This window comes from Medicago sativa, chromosome 4, assembly GCF_051527215.1.
Source record: "Medicago sativa cultivar Bolivia chromosome 4, Bolivia_mono, whole genome shotgun sequence".
NCBI classification, from domain to species: Eukaryota; Viridiplantae; Streptophyta; class Magnoliopsida; order Fabales; family Fabaceae; genus Medicago; species Medicago sativa.
Window position 1 is genome coordinate 50,121,684 of NC_140752.1, and position 20,934 is coordinate 50,142,617.

The 20,934-nt window shown below is 34.2% G+C and overlaps 1 protein-coding gene and 1 pseudogene across 2 annotated transcripts; both read right to left on the reverse strand.

The window, feature by feature from the left end:
* Positions 1-1,099: 1,099 nt before the first annotated feature.
* On the reverse strand, positions 1,100-2,092 carry LOC146929603 (uncharacterized; annotated as a pseudogene). The gene is made up of 2 exons (XR_015006084.1): positions 1,672-2,092; positions 1,100-1,564 (listed from the first exon to the last, which is right to left on the reverse strand). The product of XR_015006084.1 is annotated as an uncharacterized LOC146929603 (transcript).
* Positions 2,093-15,664: 13,572 nt separating this feature from the next.
* Positions 15,665-17,516, reverse strand: LOC146929604 (uncharacterized). The gene is made up of 2 exons (XM_085701433.1): positions 17,046-17,516; positions 15,665-16,900 (listed from the first exon to the last, which is right to left on the reverse strand). Exons 1-2 carry the CDS (start codon positions 17,199-17,201, stop codon positions 16,466-16,468), a joined length of 591 nt encoding a protein of 196 aa, XP_085557559.1. The 5' UTR covers positions 17,202-17,516; the 3' UTR covers positions 15,665-16,465.
* Between the last annotated feature and the right edge of the window lie 3,418 nt (positions 17,517-20,934).

Here is a 20,934-nt window from a genome sequence, read left to right on the forward strand (position 1 = left end):
AAAGGTTGCTTTCAATAAGCTTAAGAGGAAATGAAGACACTTGTCCTGTTTCCCAAGTCTGTGAACAAAAAGATCTAAAAATAAAAATACGCAACTACAAAAGTTGTCGTGCATCTAGTACTTCAACTTAAAGTTCCATTTAGTTGAGCTTGAAGGGAAAATGGAAGCAATTATGGCAGCCACAAATTATCCAATTTTATTTTATTTTTTCTTTCAAAAAATTTTATTTTATTTTTTTATATCTTTTGTGAAACTGAATCCATGTTGTCAAATCGAAACCACTTTTAATTGAGTTACATTTAGGATTTATTTTGTTAGTTTGTTGAGAGAAAAGAGAAAGGACAAGTGAATTGTTAAAGAGAGGGAAAGTGTCAAATTTTTTGTGTACCCTTCTGTTCTTTATTCCTAGACTTCAATAATCATATATATAGACACACAACATTGTAACCCGAACATAGCCCGAACCCTATATATCTAACAAACTCATACGATTCGTTACTTGCATAGCACGTAACAACGGCAATACATATAGTAGGTGAGAATGATCTTGCTCTTGTTTACTTGATCACAAAGAAAGTGATATTTGTTCTCTATGTGCTTGCTCCTCCCACAAAGAAAGTGATATTCCACCAAAAGCTCAATTTGTTCTTCAACACATATCTTCATTATAAGTAACAATGATTGTAACAACAATCCTTGACATGCTGCATTGCAAGCTGATATGTGTTCAACTTCACAAGTTAACAACAAATTACATAATTTAAATTCTCTCTGTTGCTGCGAGATGTAGCATTTCCACACGGTTATATGTGTGTACCGGATAAGACCGTTGATTTGAGATTGGACGTTTACAGTTCAACTCATTTTCATGCGGTAAGACAATCTCATCCGCCAATTTAAGATTTGACCGCTTAGCTCTGTTACAGTGTCCTGTTTGCAGGAAGTCCAAATCGAAGAAAAGGCAAAGGAGAAAAATGTGAAACTGTTTTTCCCAACCTTATAAGTTATAACATACTCTAAAATGACTAGTTCCTTCACTGTCATCTGTAGCTAATAAAGCTTTGTTCAGGAAGTACAGAGAATGAAGAGATTTATCATGTAACAAAATAATGTTCAATATGGTACTTCACTTTCTATAATGACCATTTACATCCATATACTTTGGACTGTACACTACACTGTATCTTGTACCATATGGCAACATCTTTCGGCACTTATAGTTTGAGTTACAAAGAGAGAAAAGGAAGATCCATATTGATGTCAAAAAAATTCCAAATAGTTTCCCAAAAACCACCGTAAATATTAAGCTTATGAGAACCAAACAAATTGCATGAAACTCAAACTTCTTTTGTTTCTCTAATGTTGCGCTTTCTTGTGTAGTTTCTTTCTCTTGTTTTTCTTTGGTGGACATGATCTTTGATTGTGATACCTTTGAACTATCTGAAGATAAACTTGTCAAAGACGATTGAGTGGCGTTGGTTACTTGCTTATACGTCGAATTATTATGCTTCGACACACCAAAACAATCAAAGCCGTAACAAGTTTTATGACGAGCTCTTCTACTCTGCAAGACGAAGATATTAGAAGTTAATGATCAAAAACTTTGTGCAATAAAAAGGAAATGGATTTAATTCATATACACTACTGTTAAAAAAAAATTAAGAGACTTACCAATATAGTTTCCAACAGCATAGCTTTGATAACTTTTAAAACTGTTTGCTTCTTCTTTGAGTGGTGAGCAACAACTTTAGATTGAAGTAGGTCATCTAGATCAACAACAGGCGAAAACAGTGAGATAATTTGCTCTTTGAAAAGCTCCTCATGATGTACTGGTTGTGTAACTCAAGAAAAAGAAATTCTTCAAGAATTTGGAGTTACAGATGAGGATATTTTTGTGTATAACTTCAAAGCTAGCAAGGATAACACCACGTATAGAAAATAGGGTAACTCTTTTTTATATGAAAGTTTGGTTTTGGGTTTAAGATGCAACAATGTTTGGGTCGTGGGTTATTATATATTGTTGTTATGGCTCTCTATTTATGTGAAGTGACTGCTCAATGGTTTTTCTTTACTTTGTTTTTTTCTCCTTTTTCTTTAGTGAGAGTTCAAAGTTGGGGGAAATAAAGAGAAGGCCACTTAGGTGCTCCTTTTTCTTTTATATATTTTTTCTCTTTCGAAAGAGAGATTAGAAAAAAAGAATGGGCCTTTTTCATAGATTTTTATTTTCGATATCATAAAGGTGATGGAGAGAACGAGCCACGAAGGACTTTTATGTATTTTAAATTATGTGGCAATGAATTATCAAGGTGAGTATGAATTACAAGACGTGCATTATATTTGATGGTCTATCATAAAGTTGATTTTCACCAAAGTTTAAGGTTTTATTTGGATTCCGGATTGAGTTGATACTAGATCACTATTTCTTGTTCACTAGTTAAGTTGAAACAGATCTCTTAGAATAAAAAATAAAAACTGAAAGAGATTTCCTATCATTTCATTTCCATTTTTTTAGATGTGTTTGTGTCTTTCTATTTAATAAATAGTAGTAGATAGTTGATAAATTAGTTGATATCGAATTAGTTTATGGCGTATAACGAATAAGCTATTTGGTAGTGGATAATCTATCTAATTAAATTTGTAGTGTTTAGTAAAATTCACGATGAATATTGGATAAATATTAAATGACAATAACATATTTTCAACTAATATTAAACTTTTTCAATTAAAATAGTATGGGTAACTCTGAGAGAAAAAAAAATGATAAACAATTAGTTCAAACACTCCTTGAAGTAGCTTATGAAAAATCGCCATAAATTTGTAAAAGAAATGGTACATGTTCGTGAGAAAAATCTGTTATAAGTTCAAAATGTAGCCTTGTGAAATAAATCCTCTATGTATAACAATTATTAAACCACTCTTTATATGTACGGGTATTCAATATTAACTTTGGAAAATTCTTATGTTCAACCAACTTAGGTTAGTTTGGAACCTAAAAGTTACTTCTCTTAGAATCTCAAGTTTAATTATCTCCGATCAGCGGTGAAGCTAGCATAAATTTTACGCAGGGGCCAAATTTAAAGAAAAAATAAAATATTTTTAAAATCAACATATTAAATTTAAAGAAAAATTTAATTTTAGTCCAATAAATTATAACTTTTTAGGTTTAGGCACTACGAAAAAATTATTCAATTTTTTGCCTAAACAATAAGTGTTTTTGGTCATTTAATCTTGATAACAGCAAGCAAATTAAGGACTAAAATTAAATAAAAATCTTGATAACAGCAAGCAAATTAAGGACTAAAATTAAATAAAATATTAGGAACTTAAAAATCGAGAGTGTTCTATAGACTGAAAGTGTTCAACTAATACAAATAAATCTATCAGTTCCGTAATAATTTCTTAACTTTTTTATTCATGTTAATTTTTAACAGATAAATTTGTTTGGGGTAGCTAAATATTTTTTATTTGGGGTAGCTAAATATAAAAACATACCAACCTATTCAAAAATAATATTTTTTTTGGGGTAGCCATGGCTACCTCATCCCAAGGAAGGGAACCGCCCCTGTCTCCGATACTGGTTTTGGTGGGTTAGTTTGTCTTCTTAAAAAACAAAACTACTTATGATCAAAGACAACTAAACTGGAAAAAAAATATTGGTTCCTCATAAGTAGGGATGGGAGAAAAAAGTCACATAATCTCTTTGGATTTTAACCAATTTTTTCCCTACACAACCACTATCAACATGAAAAAAGAAAAATAAAAAATAGGTATAGGAATTAACACCGAGAGTATCATCACCATCTGTCTTCCAAAACTCGCATATATATTCCTCCAAGATTTTAATCTACCCTCCACAACCTTTATCATTGAATCCCAAGTTGACAACTTTCTAGGATTTGAACCTACTGCAAGACTGGGATAAAGAAAAGGGAGAGACCCCACTTTGAATTGTAAAACGATTGCCTCGAAGTTCAAGAATGAGTATTCCACATTAATGCCAAAATACTACTTTTGAAGAAGTTCACTTTCAAACTAGAGATCAACTCAAACCATCTAAGAATCGCCTTCATTGTTCAAAGATTCTCAACACAAGATTCAATTATAAATAAAGTATTATCCACATATTGAAAATGAGAAACTACCACCTCCGATCCCCCAAACCATGAAGCCTTTGAGAAAAAGGAATTCCACCTCAACTTTCGTTAGAGAACCCAATCCCTCCGTCACCAATAGAAAAAGAAAAGGAGCTAGCGGGTCGCCTTGTTTAAGGCCTCTTTTAATCTTAATTTGTTTTGTTGGATTCCCATTGACGAATACTAACAAATTAAAGTACCCCAACACACATCTTCATCCAAGAACACCATTTTTCATTGAAACCAAATATTTTCAACATGTACTCCAAGCAACTCCAACATACAGAGTCACAAGCCTTTTTAAAATCAACTTTTAAAATCAAAAAATCCAACTCCTTCTTTTGAAATCTGATTGGTTTGCCACTAAGAATCCATGAGCGATCTCAAACGGCTGGCAAGAACTTTTGGCAACAACTTCTATAAACTTCTCAAAAGTGGGATTGGTCATAATTTATTAAGGGAGAAAGGGTTGACCATGTTTGGAATTAAAGCTATCAAATAGGAAGTAAAACCCTTGGGTGGTTTTCCATACCATGCAAATAGTTCAAACATGATCAACGATTCCCCTTTGATTTTCTCCCAAAAAGTTTTGTAGAAAGCAAAATTGAAACCAACTGGACCCAGACTCTTATTTCAGTATGCTAAAACCACCAGCTCCCTAATTTCATCTTTCGAAAAATATCTAACAAGCCTCAAGTTTTCCTCCACATAAAGCGACGAGAACCAAACTCCATCTAGCCTTATCTAAGTTTTAATTTTTCCTCCAAATTTTCATAGACTTCCCTATTCCACCCCTTAAGAAAACCCTTTAACACCTTCAACTTTTCCTCCAACACGACACCCATTCAACCATTCAAAGGACAATTTCTCCAAGCCCCCATAACAACCTCCTTAAAATCCTTATTCTTGATCCATAAATTATTAAATCTAAAAGGTTTTGGACCCCAATCAAACTCCTCATAACGAATGATAATTAGTGAATGATCTGAGACGTCTCTATAAATACCCCATATTTTCAAGATATAAATATATATTATGACAAAAATAATTACAATTAAAGTTGTATTCAAGTGGTTCGGTTGTTTTTATGTTGCTCCCCTTCCCCTAACCGTGGTTCGATACTTGCATTTTACAATGTTTCCATTGCATTTTTTGTTTAAAAAATTGAAAAAATACAAGTCAAAGCTAAAAATGAACAAAGAAAGAATCAAACACAGGACCTAACACGGGAAGGTGAGGTGCTTAACTACTTCGCTAGAGTATAAAGACATGATTTGCATTCCAAACGTTAATATATGTTGTAATATCCCACCTAACAGTATCGGAATATTACCCGTTGACCGTGTCAGATGAATTTAATTCATGGAAAGTAAGTCATTGGAAATATTTATGACATGTCAGCACATTGCGGATAAAGTATCAGCGACGTTTAAAACACGTTTATGGCAAGGGCATAATGGTAATTGCACGTTTAAAGGATATTTATTTGTGTTGGGCACAAAATATCTCATTTCTCCCTTGTGTTTCTCTCTCTAGGGTTGAGAGAAAGTTTTTGCTCTCCCTTCTCTCTAACCCATCGCCCTCTTCCTCTCTTTTCCTCCATTAATCCTTTGCAAATCTTCTTCCCTCAAGGCAAGGCTTTAACTTATGTTTCTTCAAGATCATGGAGAAGGATGCAAGTTGAGTTTTGATGAATCACCTTCCCTCTCATCTTCACGCCACTCTCTCTCTCTTTTCCTCTTCACAAATCTTTCATGGAGCTTCATCCTCTTATGGTAAGCTTCCAAACTTGTTCCTTTATGATCATTTAAGCTTAAGGAAGTATGGATTATGTTTGATATCTTCTATTCCTCTTCTTGAAGAAGTGTTTGGATAACTAGGGTTTGATCTATGGTGAAGATGGATTCTAAATTGGTACAAAGTTTAGTTTATACAAGATCAAGGTAAAAATATTAAGTTTGAATGGATTAATATCTTTATCCTTCCTCACCAAGAATTCCTTTTGATTTCAAGTTTTGAATATGTGTTTTGAGGGTAAAGTTGGAGTAAGGTTTTGAGCTTGAAATGATGTTTTGGTTTGCAAGAAAGGGGTGATAAGTTTGAATGGTGAGCAAGGAAGCAAAGGGAGCACAACTAAGGTTTTGGGCATGTTTGAGCTTGGAGCTTGGAGTTGCTTCAAGATTGTGATTAGGTGAGTTCCATAGTTAGTTTTCCCACCCTTTTTGGGATTATGTTAAGCCTTGTTAATTAACATGAAACATATGATAATTCTAGGGTTTTAGGTATATGTTTAGTAACCCCTTTTTATGTCATGCTCCCAATACACGTGAATACTTGTTCCAAGACTACTTTGCAAGTTTATTTTGATCCATAGAGTCATGATATGCCTTGGAAAACTTTGTTTGAGGATTTTGAGTCAAAAACATGTTTTGTGCAGGTGCTGGACTGTCATAACTTGCCACGGCGAGCTATTACTCGCCATGGCAAGCAAAGTGGCCGTCCTGTAGGGTTGCTCGCAACCAACTCGCAATGGCGAGTAAATGCTACTCGTAATGGCGAGCTAGCCAACTCGCAGTGGCGAGTAAAGCATGGTTGCTGCCCTGTTTTGCTCGTCTTGCCTAGATGTCGTGTTTTGGTTCGGCTTTCATTCATGTATGCTTTTATACATATAAACCCTTCAAACAAGACTCCATGGCATAGGTTTTTAAGCGTTGTATCGAAAGAAAATCAAGTATTTATTTATATTGGAAAGCATGACATATGAGAGAAGTATTTGTTTCATGAATGGGGTAGTAAGTTATTAATTAAGCAAGGGAAAACTAGAGCCTCGACATAGTCGTCGAGAACTAGCTAGTTAGTATGAATCCCTAGAATGATAAGACGCGAATGATAATCTCTTCGCACATGATCTAGAATGACTTAGCTAGTATGTAAGTTGTGGATTGATAAGTATTTCTCTCCACCATGTTATGATCAAGTAAGAGTTTACCACTAATCGGTTCGATTAAGGTTCCGAGGTAAAAAATCAAGTATGTACGCGTTTAATTTATGTATACGACAAGACCATGACTATTAAGTAGGTGGCATGTCTCTTGTTATCCACATCAGGGGGATACAAGAGGTTCTCGATCTAATGGGAACGATTCAAGCCGTAAGGGACCCGCATGTCACTGAAATAAGCAAGACGTAGGTGCTCGTGTCTCTTGTTATCCACGCTAGGGGGATACGGGAGGTTCTCGACCTAAGGGGAATGGTTTAAGCCGCAAGGGACCCGCACGACACCGAGGGAGTCCGATGTACGTACATCGGTCATGTATGGGATTGATTTCGGGGTTACTCCACCCGGGACTATCCGTAAAATGAACCAAGATAGTAATTGTTTGTTCAACGTTAACCTAATGAATGAACTTAGATACGTTTATGTATAATATGATTATGATTATGTTATGTTCATGAGTATGCAAGAGTGAATCCATGCAAGTTTATGTTTAAGAATAAGAGCATTAGATGCTACATGATAAGTACAAGGCATGGATTAGAGCAAGTAAAGAACATGATACCGATGACGATTTTAGGTTTCCCTAATCGTCCGGTTTAGATTAATGTCATGATATGTATGTTTAGGCCTCGAATACGTAGAGCGTATCCTTGGCAATGCGGTCTTAGATTTTTCCCCTTGACTGCCATGACATGTATAGGAGGTGAAGCTTATAACAAGTAAGATGAACTATGACGGCCCTAGTATGCACAACCGTCTAAGTATGCAAGTCCCCACACACGTATAATCAACCTCCAGGTTGTAAAATAGACATGTGGTGACCGTAGGTTTTCCCCTGTGGTTGCCTATAGCCTAGGATTAGGTGGAACTCACTGAGACATTATGTCTCATCCCAATCCTTATTTGTTTCAGATAAGCAAGTTGGTATGCAAGCTTGTAGCCGGATGGATGTTTCAACAAGTGCGCGCTCGTATTGCTACAAGATGCCAAGGATATCAAGGATGTAATTTTCTATGTTTGGATGAGATGTTTATGTTATTGTATGTACGAACGCAATTTGTTGTATAAATATTCATTCAAAACTTTTGTTGTTGTATATTTTAATGTATCCAGTACTAAACTTAACGCACGTGCTAGACTTTCTAGATACGTCAGGTATGGGTGTTACATTTGGTATCAGAGCAGGTCGATTCAGACCGTGCCTTGGGTCATTAAATTACAACAAAGGAAGTGGGACCATTGGATTCCAGGTAAATGTTCTAGTTGTCGTTGTTAGTTGAGCCTGATACTCTCAATTTAGCATTCAACGATTAGAATAGATGCCTGAGAGCTGAATAGGACCCAGGAGAAACGAAGTATGTGATGAAGAAGTTTGATCATGCCAAAAGGTGGCCGGTGAACTAAGCAAGTAGAAACGTGAATCCTCCAGGAATGATGTTATATGTGAATGAAGTTAAGGACATGTATGTGTGAAAAGTTGCGTTAAGTGGGACGTAATGAGGTAAGCTATTCGTAGTGGAGAAAGTTATATGTTATCTGGATTAAGGCATTGATTTCAGACGTGCCAAGAATTGTATCGGAAAGGTTGAAGTTGCCATGTATATGTTATAGAATGTTTTATGATGCTAGGAATGAATGATGTGCATTGGTTACTTGAGAAAAATATATAGTTGGAGGAACTCACCAATAGCGAACTTGGAACGAAATTTTCTGTTTTTATGAAATTTACCCGTTCGTTCCAGTGGTTTGAAATGTATATTGGGGAGATGTCTTCACAATAATCTTTGATGACATCAAGTAACGAATGCATACATTGTTCTAACATTTTAAAGGAAAAGACATGGGCAATTATTAACGAAATCGATACGGTTTAAGGTGGCTTTGGAGGTTAATGTGTCAAGAGTCAAGAGCAAGCCAAGATCAAGAGTAGAGAAGTTCCGGTGTTTAGAAGGAAAGTCACAGATGTTTATGCATGAGGTATGAAGAAGAAGTTTAAGCGGTGCAAAGTTATGAGGAATCACAAGGTTCTCGGATTATGTGAAATTAGGGCGTATCTCTCGAATCTATGTTTTACTTAATAGACTTGCTAAGGCTCGATATGATGTTGAAATATAAAGTTTGAAGAATTTTGGAAAGATTTATGCGTATGGGTGATTGAGGTTGACCTTTCGAAAATTCACAAGAGATTTTCTTAGGAACCGGTTGCTACGACACTCATAGAGCAGTCTAGACTTATTAGAGTCTAGATTTGATGACACGTATGTGTTATCGACACGTTCTATGATTTTAGACTAACGACCGGGGTCTAAACTCAGTATTTATATAGTGGAAACTCACCAACGTCGATGACCCGTGCGCTAGCTTACGAAGTTTTCTTTTAAAAGAAAAATCAACGAGCAAGCATTGGTATGATTAAGCAAAATATAGTATGCGAAGGTACAAGGTTAGATGTTCAAGAAAGATGTGTTCGAGTTGCTTGGAAACAAGTTCAAGTATGATGTGAATGGTAAATGCAACCAGCAGGAACGTAAAGTTTACCCCCAAGATAAGTATTGTGAGCATAAGATAAGTTATCGTGATGTTTTGAGGTTACAAGATAAGTGTAAGATTGTGATGTTGGTTGCAACATGGAAGATTTTGAGAACAGTTCAAGAAAAGAGTAGTCAAGTGATAAGCAGAAATGTGAAGCCTTAATTGCTCTAACGGATTAGAGTAATGGTTTAAGCCAACCTGTGGGAATCAGTGTAGCGCCATGGAAGCTAATCGATTAATCATGAAATATGGAAGTTTAGTATGAAGGAATGTTCGGTTGGTAACATAAGTTTAACAAGAAGAATCATAAGACAAGTGAGGAATTCTCGAATGTAATAAGTTAGAATGGATGCCTGAATGATGTTATTGGAAAACATGTGAGGTTCAGAAGGTTTCCTCTTGTGATTCATATAATGATCGTAGCATCAATAATGAAGACCGATTTCAGGAAAGGTATTAATACTCAAGCGATAACCAAATGAGATAATGTGAAGAATCAAGTTTAGTGTTTCGAAGAAGAGGAATAAGTTTATGTTAAGAGGTCCAATCCTATGGTTATGTAAGCAGTATGGCAAGTATGTATAACGGTTGAATAAGGAAAGAATTTATCTTCGAAGTTAAGTATGTTGTCATGAAAGGAAATGCAACTCTCGAGTTTGTGCAATGAGAATCATACTCTCGTATGCAATACTTGTTGAACGAAAACGATACTTGTTAAAAATGTTAAGTCATGATTTTATAACTTTTAAGCTAAGATTGGTATCAAGGGACTTGGGAACGATGCTTATTTTAAACTCATGGAATTATACATTTTCGAAACTGATGAGATACGTCGTAAGTAAACTTGCTTAAGACGTATAAACTTCAGGACCAACTTGTCGTGGACAAGTTTTGGACGAGTCGTATGATCTTTTTCCAAATATAGAAACTCGTCCGGTGGTTCTGTGGCAACATTACACAATCAGTTTTGGAAATGATAAAATCTTTTTAGTCATGTACGAGTTCGTTCCAAGGACCCGAATACCAAAGTTTAAGAAAATTTCTTCAAGAAAGATTTTATAACACGTATCGTTATCATTTAACAAGAGACGTCACTTGAAAGTATGCACATGTTATTGGAACGACAATGTTCGTATGAAGTCAATATCTTACAGGATACACGGAAGTGTGTTAAGAATGTTTGAAGTATGTGCAAGTGAAATTGTTATTATGGGTAATGTAAGTAAGACGCAAGTGTCTCAAAGAACAGTAAGTAAATTGATGCATAAAGTATATGTTTACCCGATGAGATTATGTATACATGAAAAGATGTTTTACGTTGCAAGTAAGCACTGCAGGGCAAACCTGGTTTCCGGAAGGATTCCAGTTAAAAGGCAAATCCTGAGTGTTCATGTTTATGATAAGACATCTTTATGAATGGTTTATGTTAAGAGAGTAAGATATGAGTCCGAGACAATAAGTTTATGTGTAACAAGACAAGTTCCAAATCATGATATACTAAGGTAACTCTAAGTTTGAGTGATACTAAGGTCAAGAAGGTTATGTTCAGTTACATGTGGGTTAAGAAACAAGATGAGGACATGATGCGACAAACCCATTGGATATGTATGAATAGGAAATGTATGGCTCAGACCATAGATGGTAAGTTTTTGTCTTGAGGATTGGTATTCAATCTCTAAATTTCGAGGACGAAATTTTTTTTTAAGGGGGGTAGAATGTAATATCCCACCTAACAGTATTGGAATATTACCCGTTGACCGTGTCAGATGAATTTAATTCATGGAAAGCAAGTCATTGGAAATATTTATGACATGTCAGCACATTGCGGATAAAGTATCAGCGACGTTTAAAACACGTTTATGGCAAGGGCATAATGGTAATTGCACGTTTAAAGGATATTCATTTGTGTTGGAAAGCATGACATATGAGAAAAGTATTCGTTTCATGAATGGGGTAGTAAGTTATTAATTAAGCAAGGGAAAACTAGAGCCTCGACATAGTCGTCAAGAACTAGCTAGTTAGTATGAATCCCTAGAATGATAAGACGCGAATGATAATCTCTTCGCACATGATCTAGAATGACTTAGCTAGTATGTAAGTTGTGGATTGATAAGTATTTCTCTCCACCATGTTATGATCAAGTAAGAGTTTACCACTAATCGGTTCGATTAAGGTTCCGAGGTAAACAATCAAGTATGTACGCGTTTAATTTATGTATACGACAAGACCATGACTATTAAGTAGGTGGCATGTCTCTTGTTATCCACATCAAGGGGATACAAGAGGTTCTCGATCTAAGGGGAACGATTCAAGCCGTAAGGGACCCGCATGTCACTGAAATAAGCAAGACGTAGGTGCTCGTGTCTCTTGTTATCCACGCTAGGGGGATACGGGAGGTTCTCGACCTAAGGGGAACGGTTTAAGCCGCAAGGGACCCGCACGACACCGAGGGAGTCCGATGTACGTACATCGGTCATGTATGGGATTGATTTCGGGGTTACTCCACCCGGGACTATCCGTAAAATGAACCAAGATAGTAATTGTTTGTTCAACGCTAACCTAATGAATGAACTTAGATACGTTTATGTATAATATGATTATGATTATGTTATGTTCATGAGTATGCAAGAGTGAATCCATGCAAGTTTATGTTTAAGAATAAGAGCATTAGATGCTACATGATAAGTACAAGGCATGGATTAGAGCAAGTAAAGAACATGATACCGATGACGATTTTAGGTTTTCCCTAATCGTCCGGTTTAGATTAATGTCATGATATGTATGTTTAGGCCTCGAATACGTAGAGCGTATCCTTGGCAATGTGGTCTTAGATTTTTCCCCTTGACTGCCATGACATGTATAGGAAGTGAAGCCTATAACAAGTAAGATGAACTATGACGGCCCTAGTATGCACAACCGTCTAAGTATGCAAGTCCCCACACATGTATAATCAACCGCCAGGTTGTAAAATAGACACGTGGTGACCGTAGGTTTTCCCCCGTGGTTGCCTATAGCCTAGGATTAGGTGGAACTCACTGAGACATTATGTCTCATCCCAATCCTTATTTGTTTCAGATAAGCAAGTTGGTATGCAAGCTTGTAGCCGGATGGATGTTTCAACAAGTGCGCGCTCGTATTGCTACAAGATGCCAAGGATATCAAGGATGTAATTTTCTATGTTTGGATGAGATGTTTATGTTATTGTATGTACGAACGCAGTTTGTTGTATAAATATTCATTCAAAACTTTTGTTGTTGTATATTTTAATGTATCCAGTACTAAACTTAACGCACGTGCTAGACTTTCTAGATACGTCTGGTATGGGTGTTACATATGTGTGTGTATATATATATATATATATATATATATATATATATATATACACACCTATTATAAATGATTTTTTTCCCCGCGAACATAACTCAATTGGTAGGGACATGCATTATTATATGCAGGGGCCGGGGTTCGAACCCCGACCCTACTTATTCACCTTGAAAAAGGTGAATTCTAACCCTACTTGACCAAAAAAAAATGAATTTTTTTAAACTTTGGGGAAGCCATGGCACCCCCGACTACGCCTTTGCCCACATTGTCAACAAACAACCGCTTTACAAACCGAAAGAAACAAAAGCCCACTCCACTTCAAACTTCCGCCCAATGCTTAACACATAAGTTACCCATCACCAACTCTAGTTTTGTTTCTTGCAAAGCCAAAACCACCACCCTCTCCCTCCTAACCAACTCCAACACCTTCCACCTCTTCACTTTACTCCCCAAGCCCCTTATTAAAACACTATCATCTACCCACATCCACATCCCCCATTGCGACATTCTCTGCCACTTCTTGTTCCTCCAAATCATTGAGTCTATCAATTATTGCAATTCTCTTGTCATCATTACTCGTTGCACCCAAATTTGCACCGATGTTAAAAAGGAACTCCGCCTCAATAGGATGCTTCTCCTCTTTCTCTAAAGAAAAAGATCCTCTTTTATGATAAAGGCGCTTCGCAACAGTTTTCCGTCTTCCGACAATGGTTTTAAGCCAAAAATGTTATTCTCTTGGGACCTGGTTTCATGGCTCAAAATGAATGTTCAAAACTTCCGGATAGGTCCCACAGATTGGTTTGGTAAAACCAAACTTCTTTTGTGATATATGGGGAAAACGTGAAACACTTGTTTTTACTAAACGAAAAAGTAAAAACATATGGAAAATGAAAATTAAAGCTGGCCTTGCAATCACTTAATTAATTTGTATATTATGAAAAGGATACAGAGAAAATCTTGTATGCCTAGTGGAATATCCTTTCCTTTTTGGCATAACCACTTCATGAAGCTACTACTACAAGTGGAGGCTCCAATACCTTAATTTGCCATAATAATATTAATGTTAAAAAACAACTGGTTTTCATTTTTTTAGAAAAAATAGTTGTTGTTGTTTTTATGATTTTTTCCAATCGACGTTATGCGAGTTTAGCAACTTCTGGACATACACTGTGTTAAAAAATGATATTTATGTACTAGAACATGTTCGTTACAACTTATTTTGTAAAAACAAATATAATAATTTTTGAAGTTTTCATCCATTTGTTACACATTCTAAACAAACAGTATCTGAAAACTACTTCAAATGATTTTCTATAACTAAAAAAATAGGATTCCCTCTCTTCAAATTGTTTGGTTAGTACTCTTAAGGAGATACAATAATTAAGGAGCTTTTTTCAGTATTCTTTCTAGTTATTATATCGGCGGCATCCTCTTTTTGGGATAGATTAATGTTGTATCTTATAATAAAAAATAATTTAACATATATGTCTTATAATGGTTGGGAAACAGGACAATTTCAGGGACTAGAGTGACTAACAAAGTCTATATTCAGGGACTAAATTGACTAACGGAGTCTGCATTCAGGGACTAAATTGACCAACGGAGTCTGCATCTAGGGACTATTTTGCAATTTATCTGCATTCAGGGACTAAAGTTATGACTCCTTTCCCATTCATGGACTAAAGTGACTAACCTCCCAAAAAAATGAGTGATAATGTTTTAAAATATGATGGTATTGTTATGTTTAATAATAATTTATATTAAATATAAGAGAGTTGTTTAGAAATTATATGAGAATTTATATTTGTTTAAATGTTTTAAGCATAATTAGTAGTTATTGGTGGGTCTTGTTAATATTTCATAAGTTTGAAGATGTATATCATAATATTCATATTTTATCCTAATAGTGTAACCATAAAATATATTTTTTATGGATTGCAATTGTAAAGTCGCAAGTTGTTTTTTCTTTTTATCTTGGTATCACGTATTCTTTTCAATAAGAGTTAGAGACATTTATGTTTTCTGTCAATATTGCACATTAAAAGGGTTAAAATAAGTGGTTAGAATGTGATTCATATTTGGTGGTTTTTTCTCTCATATATTATTGAAAATGCAATTCATATACTGATATAAAAATTCTTCTGATTTTCCTCTCAAACTTTTGGTTAGTGAAATTTTATCCAGACTTTTATTGGTCTCCTTTTTTTAGTCTATTGTTTGGTTTACCATTTTTATTAGTCACTTAATTCTTCTTGTTTGGTTTGTTAAAGTGAATAGGACAAGAAGCAATTAAGAAAACATGTAACTCATCAATTTATAAATTAAATTTTTGCATTAATATAGTATCGAGTGAGAGAGTGGTAAAAAGTTATGAAATATGAAGAAAAAATAAGATAGTTGAAAGATTAGTGAAACAAACAAATCATTGTCGTGGAAATAACTCAAGGATAAGATAAAGTGAGAAATAGAATAACTCAAGCTTATGTTCACATGGAAATTGCTGTTTCCAATTGCCCTTAAAAAATCCAATCTAAGCAATAACTGAAATGAGAAATAAAGGTAGAAAAATAAACCAAAAAATATTAATTAAATCTCATGTCAGTAATACAAGAAAAGTAAGGACAAAATATTAGAGTTAAAGAGCTATACTTATATTAGGCATTGTTGTCGAAATCCCGAATTAAATCCTAAAATTTAGGATTTTGCGACTTTATTCACCTTCAACGACTCAAATCCATAGTAGAATCCCAAATTAGGCAAAATCCTATTAAAATCGCATCAAAATCGCACAAAAGCGTGAAATCCATTCAAAAATCTCACGATTTTAAAAGGTTTTGAAGGATTTTGTCCAATTTTGTTAGTCATTAATGTATAAGTCTTTTGTGCACTATAAACGAGGTCATTTATGACTATATACAATATATAACATATATTTAACATTATTTTTGTTTTGGTAAAATCCATCGATTTTGATTGCGATTTTACAATTTCTTATATGGATTCCACAAAAGTGGTTGAGTAAAATCCTTCGATTTTCCTTGCGATTTTAAGATTTTCGATTTTGCTCTTCTCTTTCGACCTGAAGCAGAATCCCGAATTTGACAACCTTGATATTAGGTACAAATTCTATCTGTTTAATTTGTTGTTGTAGCAGCATTTCCACACGGTTTTATGTGTGTACCTGATCAAGACAGTTGATTTGAGATTGGATGCTTACATTTCAAGCTCATTTTCACGCCGATTTAAGATTTGACCTCTTAGATCTGTGACAGTATCCTGTTACATGTTGTAACTGCAGGAAATCCAATTCGAAGGAAAGGCAAAGGAGATAAATTTTGAAACTGTTTCTCCCAACCTTATAACATACTCTAAAATGACTTGTTCCTTCACTGTCATAAGTGGCTAATAAAGCTTTGTTCGGGAAGTACAGAGAATGAAGAGATTTGTAACGTAACAAAATAATGTTCATTATGGTACTTCACTTTCTATAATGACCATTTACATCCATATACTTTGGACTATACACAACACATCTTGGACCATATCGCAACATCTTTCGGCACCTATAGTTTGAGTTACAAAGAGAGATAAGGAAGATCCATATCGATATCCAAAAAAGTCCAAATAGTTTCCCGAAAAACACCGTAAATACTAAGCTTATGAGAACCAAACACATTGCATAAAACTCAAACTTCTTTTGCTTCTCTAATATTGCGCTTCCTCGGCTAGTTTCTTTCTCATGTTTTCCTTTGGTGGACATGTTCTTTGATTGTGATACCTTTGAAGTATCTGAAGATAAAGCTGTCAAAGACGATTGAGTGGCTTTGGTGACTTTTTTATACGTCGAATAAATATTTTTTGACACACTAAAACAATCAAAGCCATAACAAGTTTTATGACGAGCTATTCTATTCTGCAAGAATAACAAATTAAAAGTTAATGATCAAAAACTTTGTGATATAAAAAGGAAATGGTTTAAATCATATTCATATACACTGTAAGAGAGAGAGAGAGAGAGAGAGAGAGAGAGAGAGAGAGAGAGAGAGAGAGAGAGTTACCAATATAGTTTCCAACACCATAGCTTTGATCACTTTTAAAACTGTATGTTTGTTCTTTGAGTGATGAGCAGAAACTTTGCAATCAATCATGTCATCTAGATCAACAACAGGGCAAAAACATTGAGAGAATAATTTACTCTTTGAAAAGCTCCTCATTGTGTAACGGTTGTGTAACTCAAGAAAAGAACTTCTTCAAGAGTTTCGAGTAACAGATGAGGATATTTTTGTGTATAACTTCAAGCTAGCAAGGGAAACACCACATATAGAAAATAGGGTAACTCTTTTCTATTTGAAAGTTTGGTTTTGGTTTTAAGATGCAACAATGTTTGGTTTGTGGGTTATTACATATTGTTGTTATGGCTCTCTATTTATGTGAAGTGACTGCTCAATGGTTTTTCTTTTTCTTCTTTTTCTTTAGTTAAAGAGTTCAAAGTTGGGGGAAATAAAGAGAGAAGGCCACTTAGGTGCTCCTTGTTAGAGACAGGTTGAAGGATTATGTGACTTTTATATATTTTTTCTTTTTAGAAAGAAGGATTAGAAAAAAGAATGGGCTTTTCCATAGATTTTTATTTTGAATATCATAAAGGTGATGGAGAGAACGAGCCACGAAGGACTTTATGTATTTTAAGTTATGTGGCAATGAATTATCAAGGTGGGTATGAATTACAAGACGTGCGCATTATATTTGAAGTGTTGGAAAAATTAGGTCTTAAACAAAATAGATAATAGATTTCATAAAACATTTTCAATAATTATTAATCAATAGCGGAAGTAAATAAAACATTGAACATGAATATGATTGGATCTACGACATGTTTGATTTATCAAGAATTTTAATAATTAGGTATTAAGAATACATGGATAAAGCTTTCATGGCAGCCCTCTCAACAGCAGCGTTACGGAGAGAAGATGTGATGATCTAAACCACACAACATAGGGTTAGCGACTTCTAATTTGGTTCTTCCTCAACCGGTACCTTTATGCCTCAAGTTATCTTCAACTGGGGAGAAGAGACAGTTTTCCGTGTACGATGTATTGGGGACTATAGCCTCTTTTATATTGGATGGTCATTAGGGTTTCTCATTATTCCGTTAATGGGTCATCCGGACATCCACTCATATTGAGTCCATATCAACTAATTAAATATTTAATTAATTATCCAATTAGAAATGTAATAGACATATTACTTAATTTGATCATTAATCAATTAAGGATCACAATTGATAAATAGCTAATATAATTATTATAGCGATATTTGCCCACATAATGATATCGGAATATAATTAAATAATAAAATATTCCAACATGAAGGTCTATCATAAAGATTATTTTCTCCAAAGTTTGAGGTTTATTTGGATTCCGGATTGAGTTGATATACTAGAACACTATTTCTTGTGGATATTTCTTGTTCACTAGTTAAGTTGAAACAGATCGCTTAAAAAAAAACTGAAAGAGATCTCTTATCATTTCATTCACATTTTTTTAAATGTGTTTGTGTGTCTTTCTATTTAATAAAAAGTAGTAGATAGTTGATATCAAAATAGTTTATGGAGTATAATCAGTAAGCTATTTGATAGTGGATAATCTATCTAATAAAATTTGCAGTGTTTAATAAAATTGACGATGAATAGTGGATAAATATAAAATGACAATAACATATTTTCAACTAATATTATACTTTTTCAATTAAAATAGTATGGGTAACGTTGAGAGAAAAAAAAATGATAAACGATTAGTTCAAACACTCCTTGAAGTAGCTTATGAAAAATCACTATAAATTTGTAAAAGAAATGTTATAAGTTCTTGAGAAAAATTGTTACCAAACATTTTTTTTGAGAGAAAAAATTGTTACCAAACATAACTATTCTTTATAAATTCAAAATTTAGTCTTGTGAAATAAATACTCTATGTATAACAATTATGAAACCACCCTTTATATGTAGGGGTATTCAATATTAACTTTTTATGTTCAACCCACATGGGTTAGTTTGGGAGTGTTAGCTTGAGACTTTGGAGTATGTTTGTCTCAAGGTTTCAAGTTTGATTATTCTCGATACTAATTTCGATGGGTTTGTTTACCTTCTTAGAGAAAAAAAACTACTTATGTTCAAAGACAACTTAATGGGGAAAGAAATTATTGGTTCCTCATAATAAAGGGATGGGGGAGAAAAAGTCAGATAATCTCTTTGAATTTTAACCAACTTTTTTTCCTTTCTAAACAACCATTATTAACTTGAAAAAAGACATATAAAAATTAGGGATATAAGTTAACACCGAGATGATCATCACCATCCGTCTTCCCAAACTCGCATATTTATTCTGCGAAGATTTTAATCTAGCCTCCTCAACCTTTATCATTGAATCCCAAGTTGACAATTTTCTAGGATTGGCACCTATTGGGAGACTGAGATAAAGAAAAGGGAGAGACCCCACTTTCCATTGCAAAATAATTTCCGCCAAGTTCAAGAATGAGTATTCCACATTGATGCCAAAAGATTCATCACTTCTATTATTTTCTTGTTTTAATTTAAACTGTTTAATTATTTTTGTACCTTTTTAAAAAAATTCCAATGTCATTGGCAATGAAAACCAACCAAAAATAAAACTTAAACACATTCTAGTGCTATTCGGATTATACAATCTGAAATTATTTAGACAGGTTTGAATTCATGTATAATCCGAAATCTCTCATACTAGTTGGACGGTGGTGTTTCACCAAAGGTTTGGACGGTTAGAGGTGTGCTTAATGCATTTTCAATATAGGATGACGGAAAACGTTTCCTTTGACTGTAGTTATGGTTTATGACTAGTTTAAGGCTATAAATAGGTTTGCATCTTAAACAAACTCATTCATTCTTCACTTCCTATCTTTTCTTGATTTTTGTGTAAAAAAAGAATAGATTTAGGAGGGTTTATGCTTTGCAATTTATGCGGGGATTCTACTACAGTCAGCAGACACATTTGATATCAAATTAAACATAGAATATCCAAAATCTAAATTCCCTTAACAATCTAGTTCGGATTTTAAAATCCGAATCTGGAGTATTTTGAAAAAATTTATTGGACGCGTGGAAAAATAATATGGTGGAAAAAATTGTAATCAAAATGTTATTCTCCTGGACCCTAGTTTCATGGCTCAAAATGAATGTTCGAAACTTCCTGATAGGTCCTACAGATTGGTTTGGTAAAACCAAACTTCTTTTATGATATATGGGGAAAAGGTGAAACCCTTGTTTTTTTTTTTTTTGGTAATAAGTGAAACCCTTGTTTTTACTAAACGAAAAAGTAAAAACATATAGACAATCAAAATTAAAGCGGGCCTTGCAATCACTTAAATAATTTGTATTTTATGAAAAGGATACAGAGGAAATCTTGTATTGCCTAGTGGAATATCCTTTCCTTTTTGGCATAACCACTTTGATGAAGCTACTACTTCTAGTGGAAGCTCCAATACCTTAACTTGCCATAATATTGATGTTAAAAACAACTGGTTTTCTTTTCTTTTTTAAAAAAAAAAAGTTGTTCTTTTTTTTTTTATATAGATTCCTTCCACTAAAGGTAATTTATTTGAGGTATAATAGACACTAAATATGTATTTTCCAATGGATATTTTAACATTTATTTGTTATGTTATACGTGTTTAGCAACTGCTGCTAAACATGCATCGTGTTTGAAAAAAAAATATATATTTGTGTACTAGAACTTGTTCGTTACAACTTATTTTGTAAAAACAAATAAAATAATTTTTGAAGTTTTCATCCATTTGTTACACATTCTAAATAAACAGCAGGGGCGGATCTCCTTTGAGACCCCCAGGTGCCACTGCACCCCCCAGCTTCTCTATAAATACCATACTAATCATAATAATTCATATGCTTCATGGTTGTTG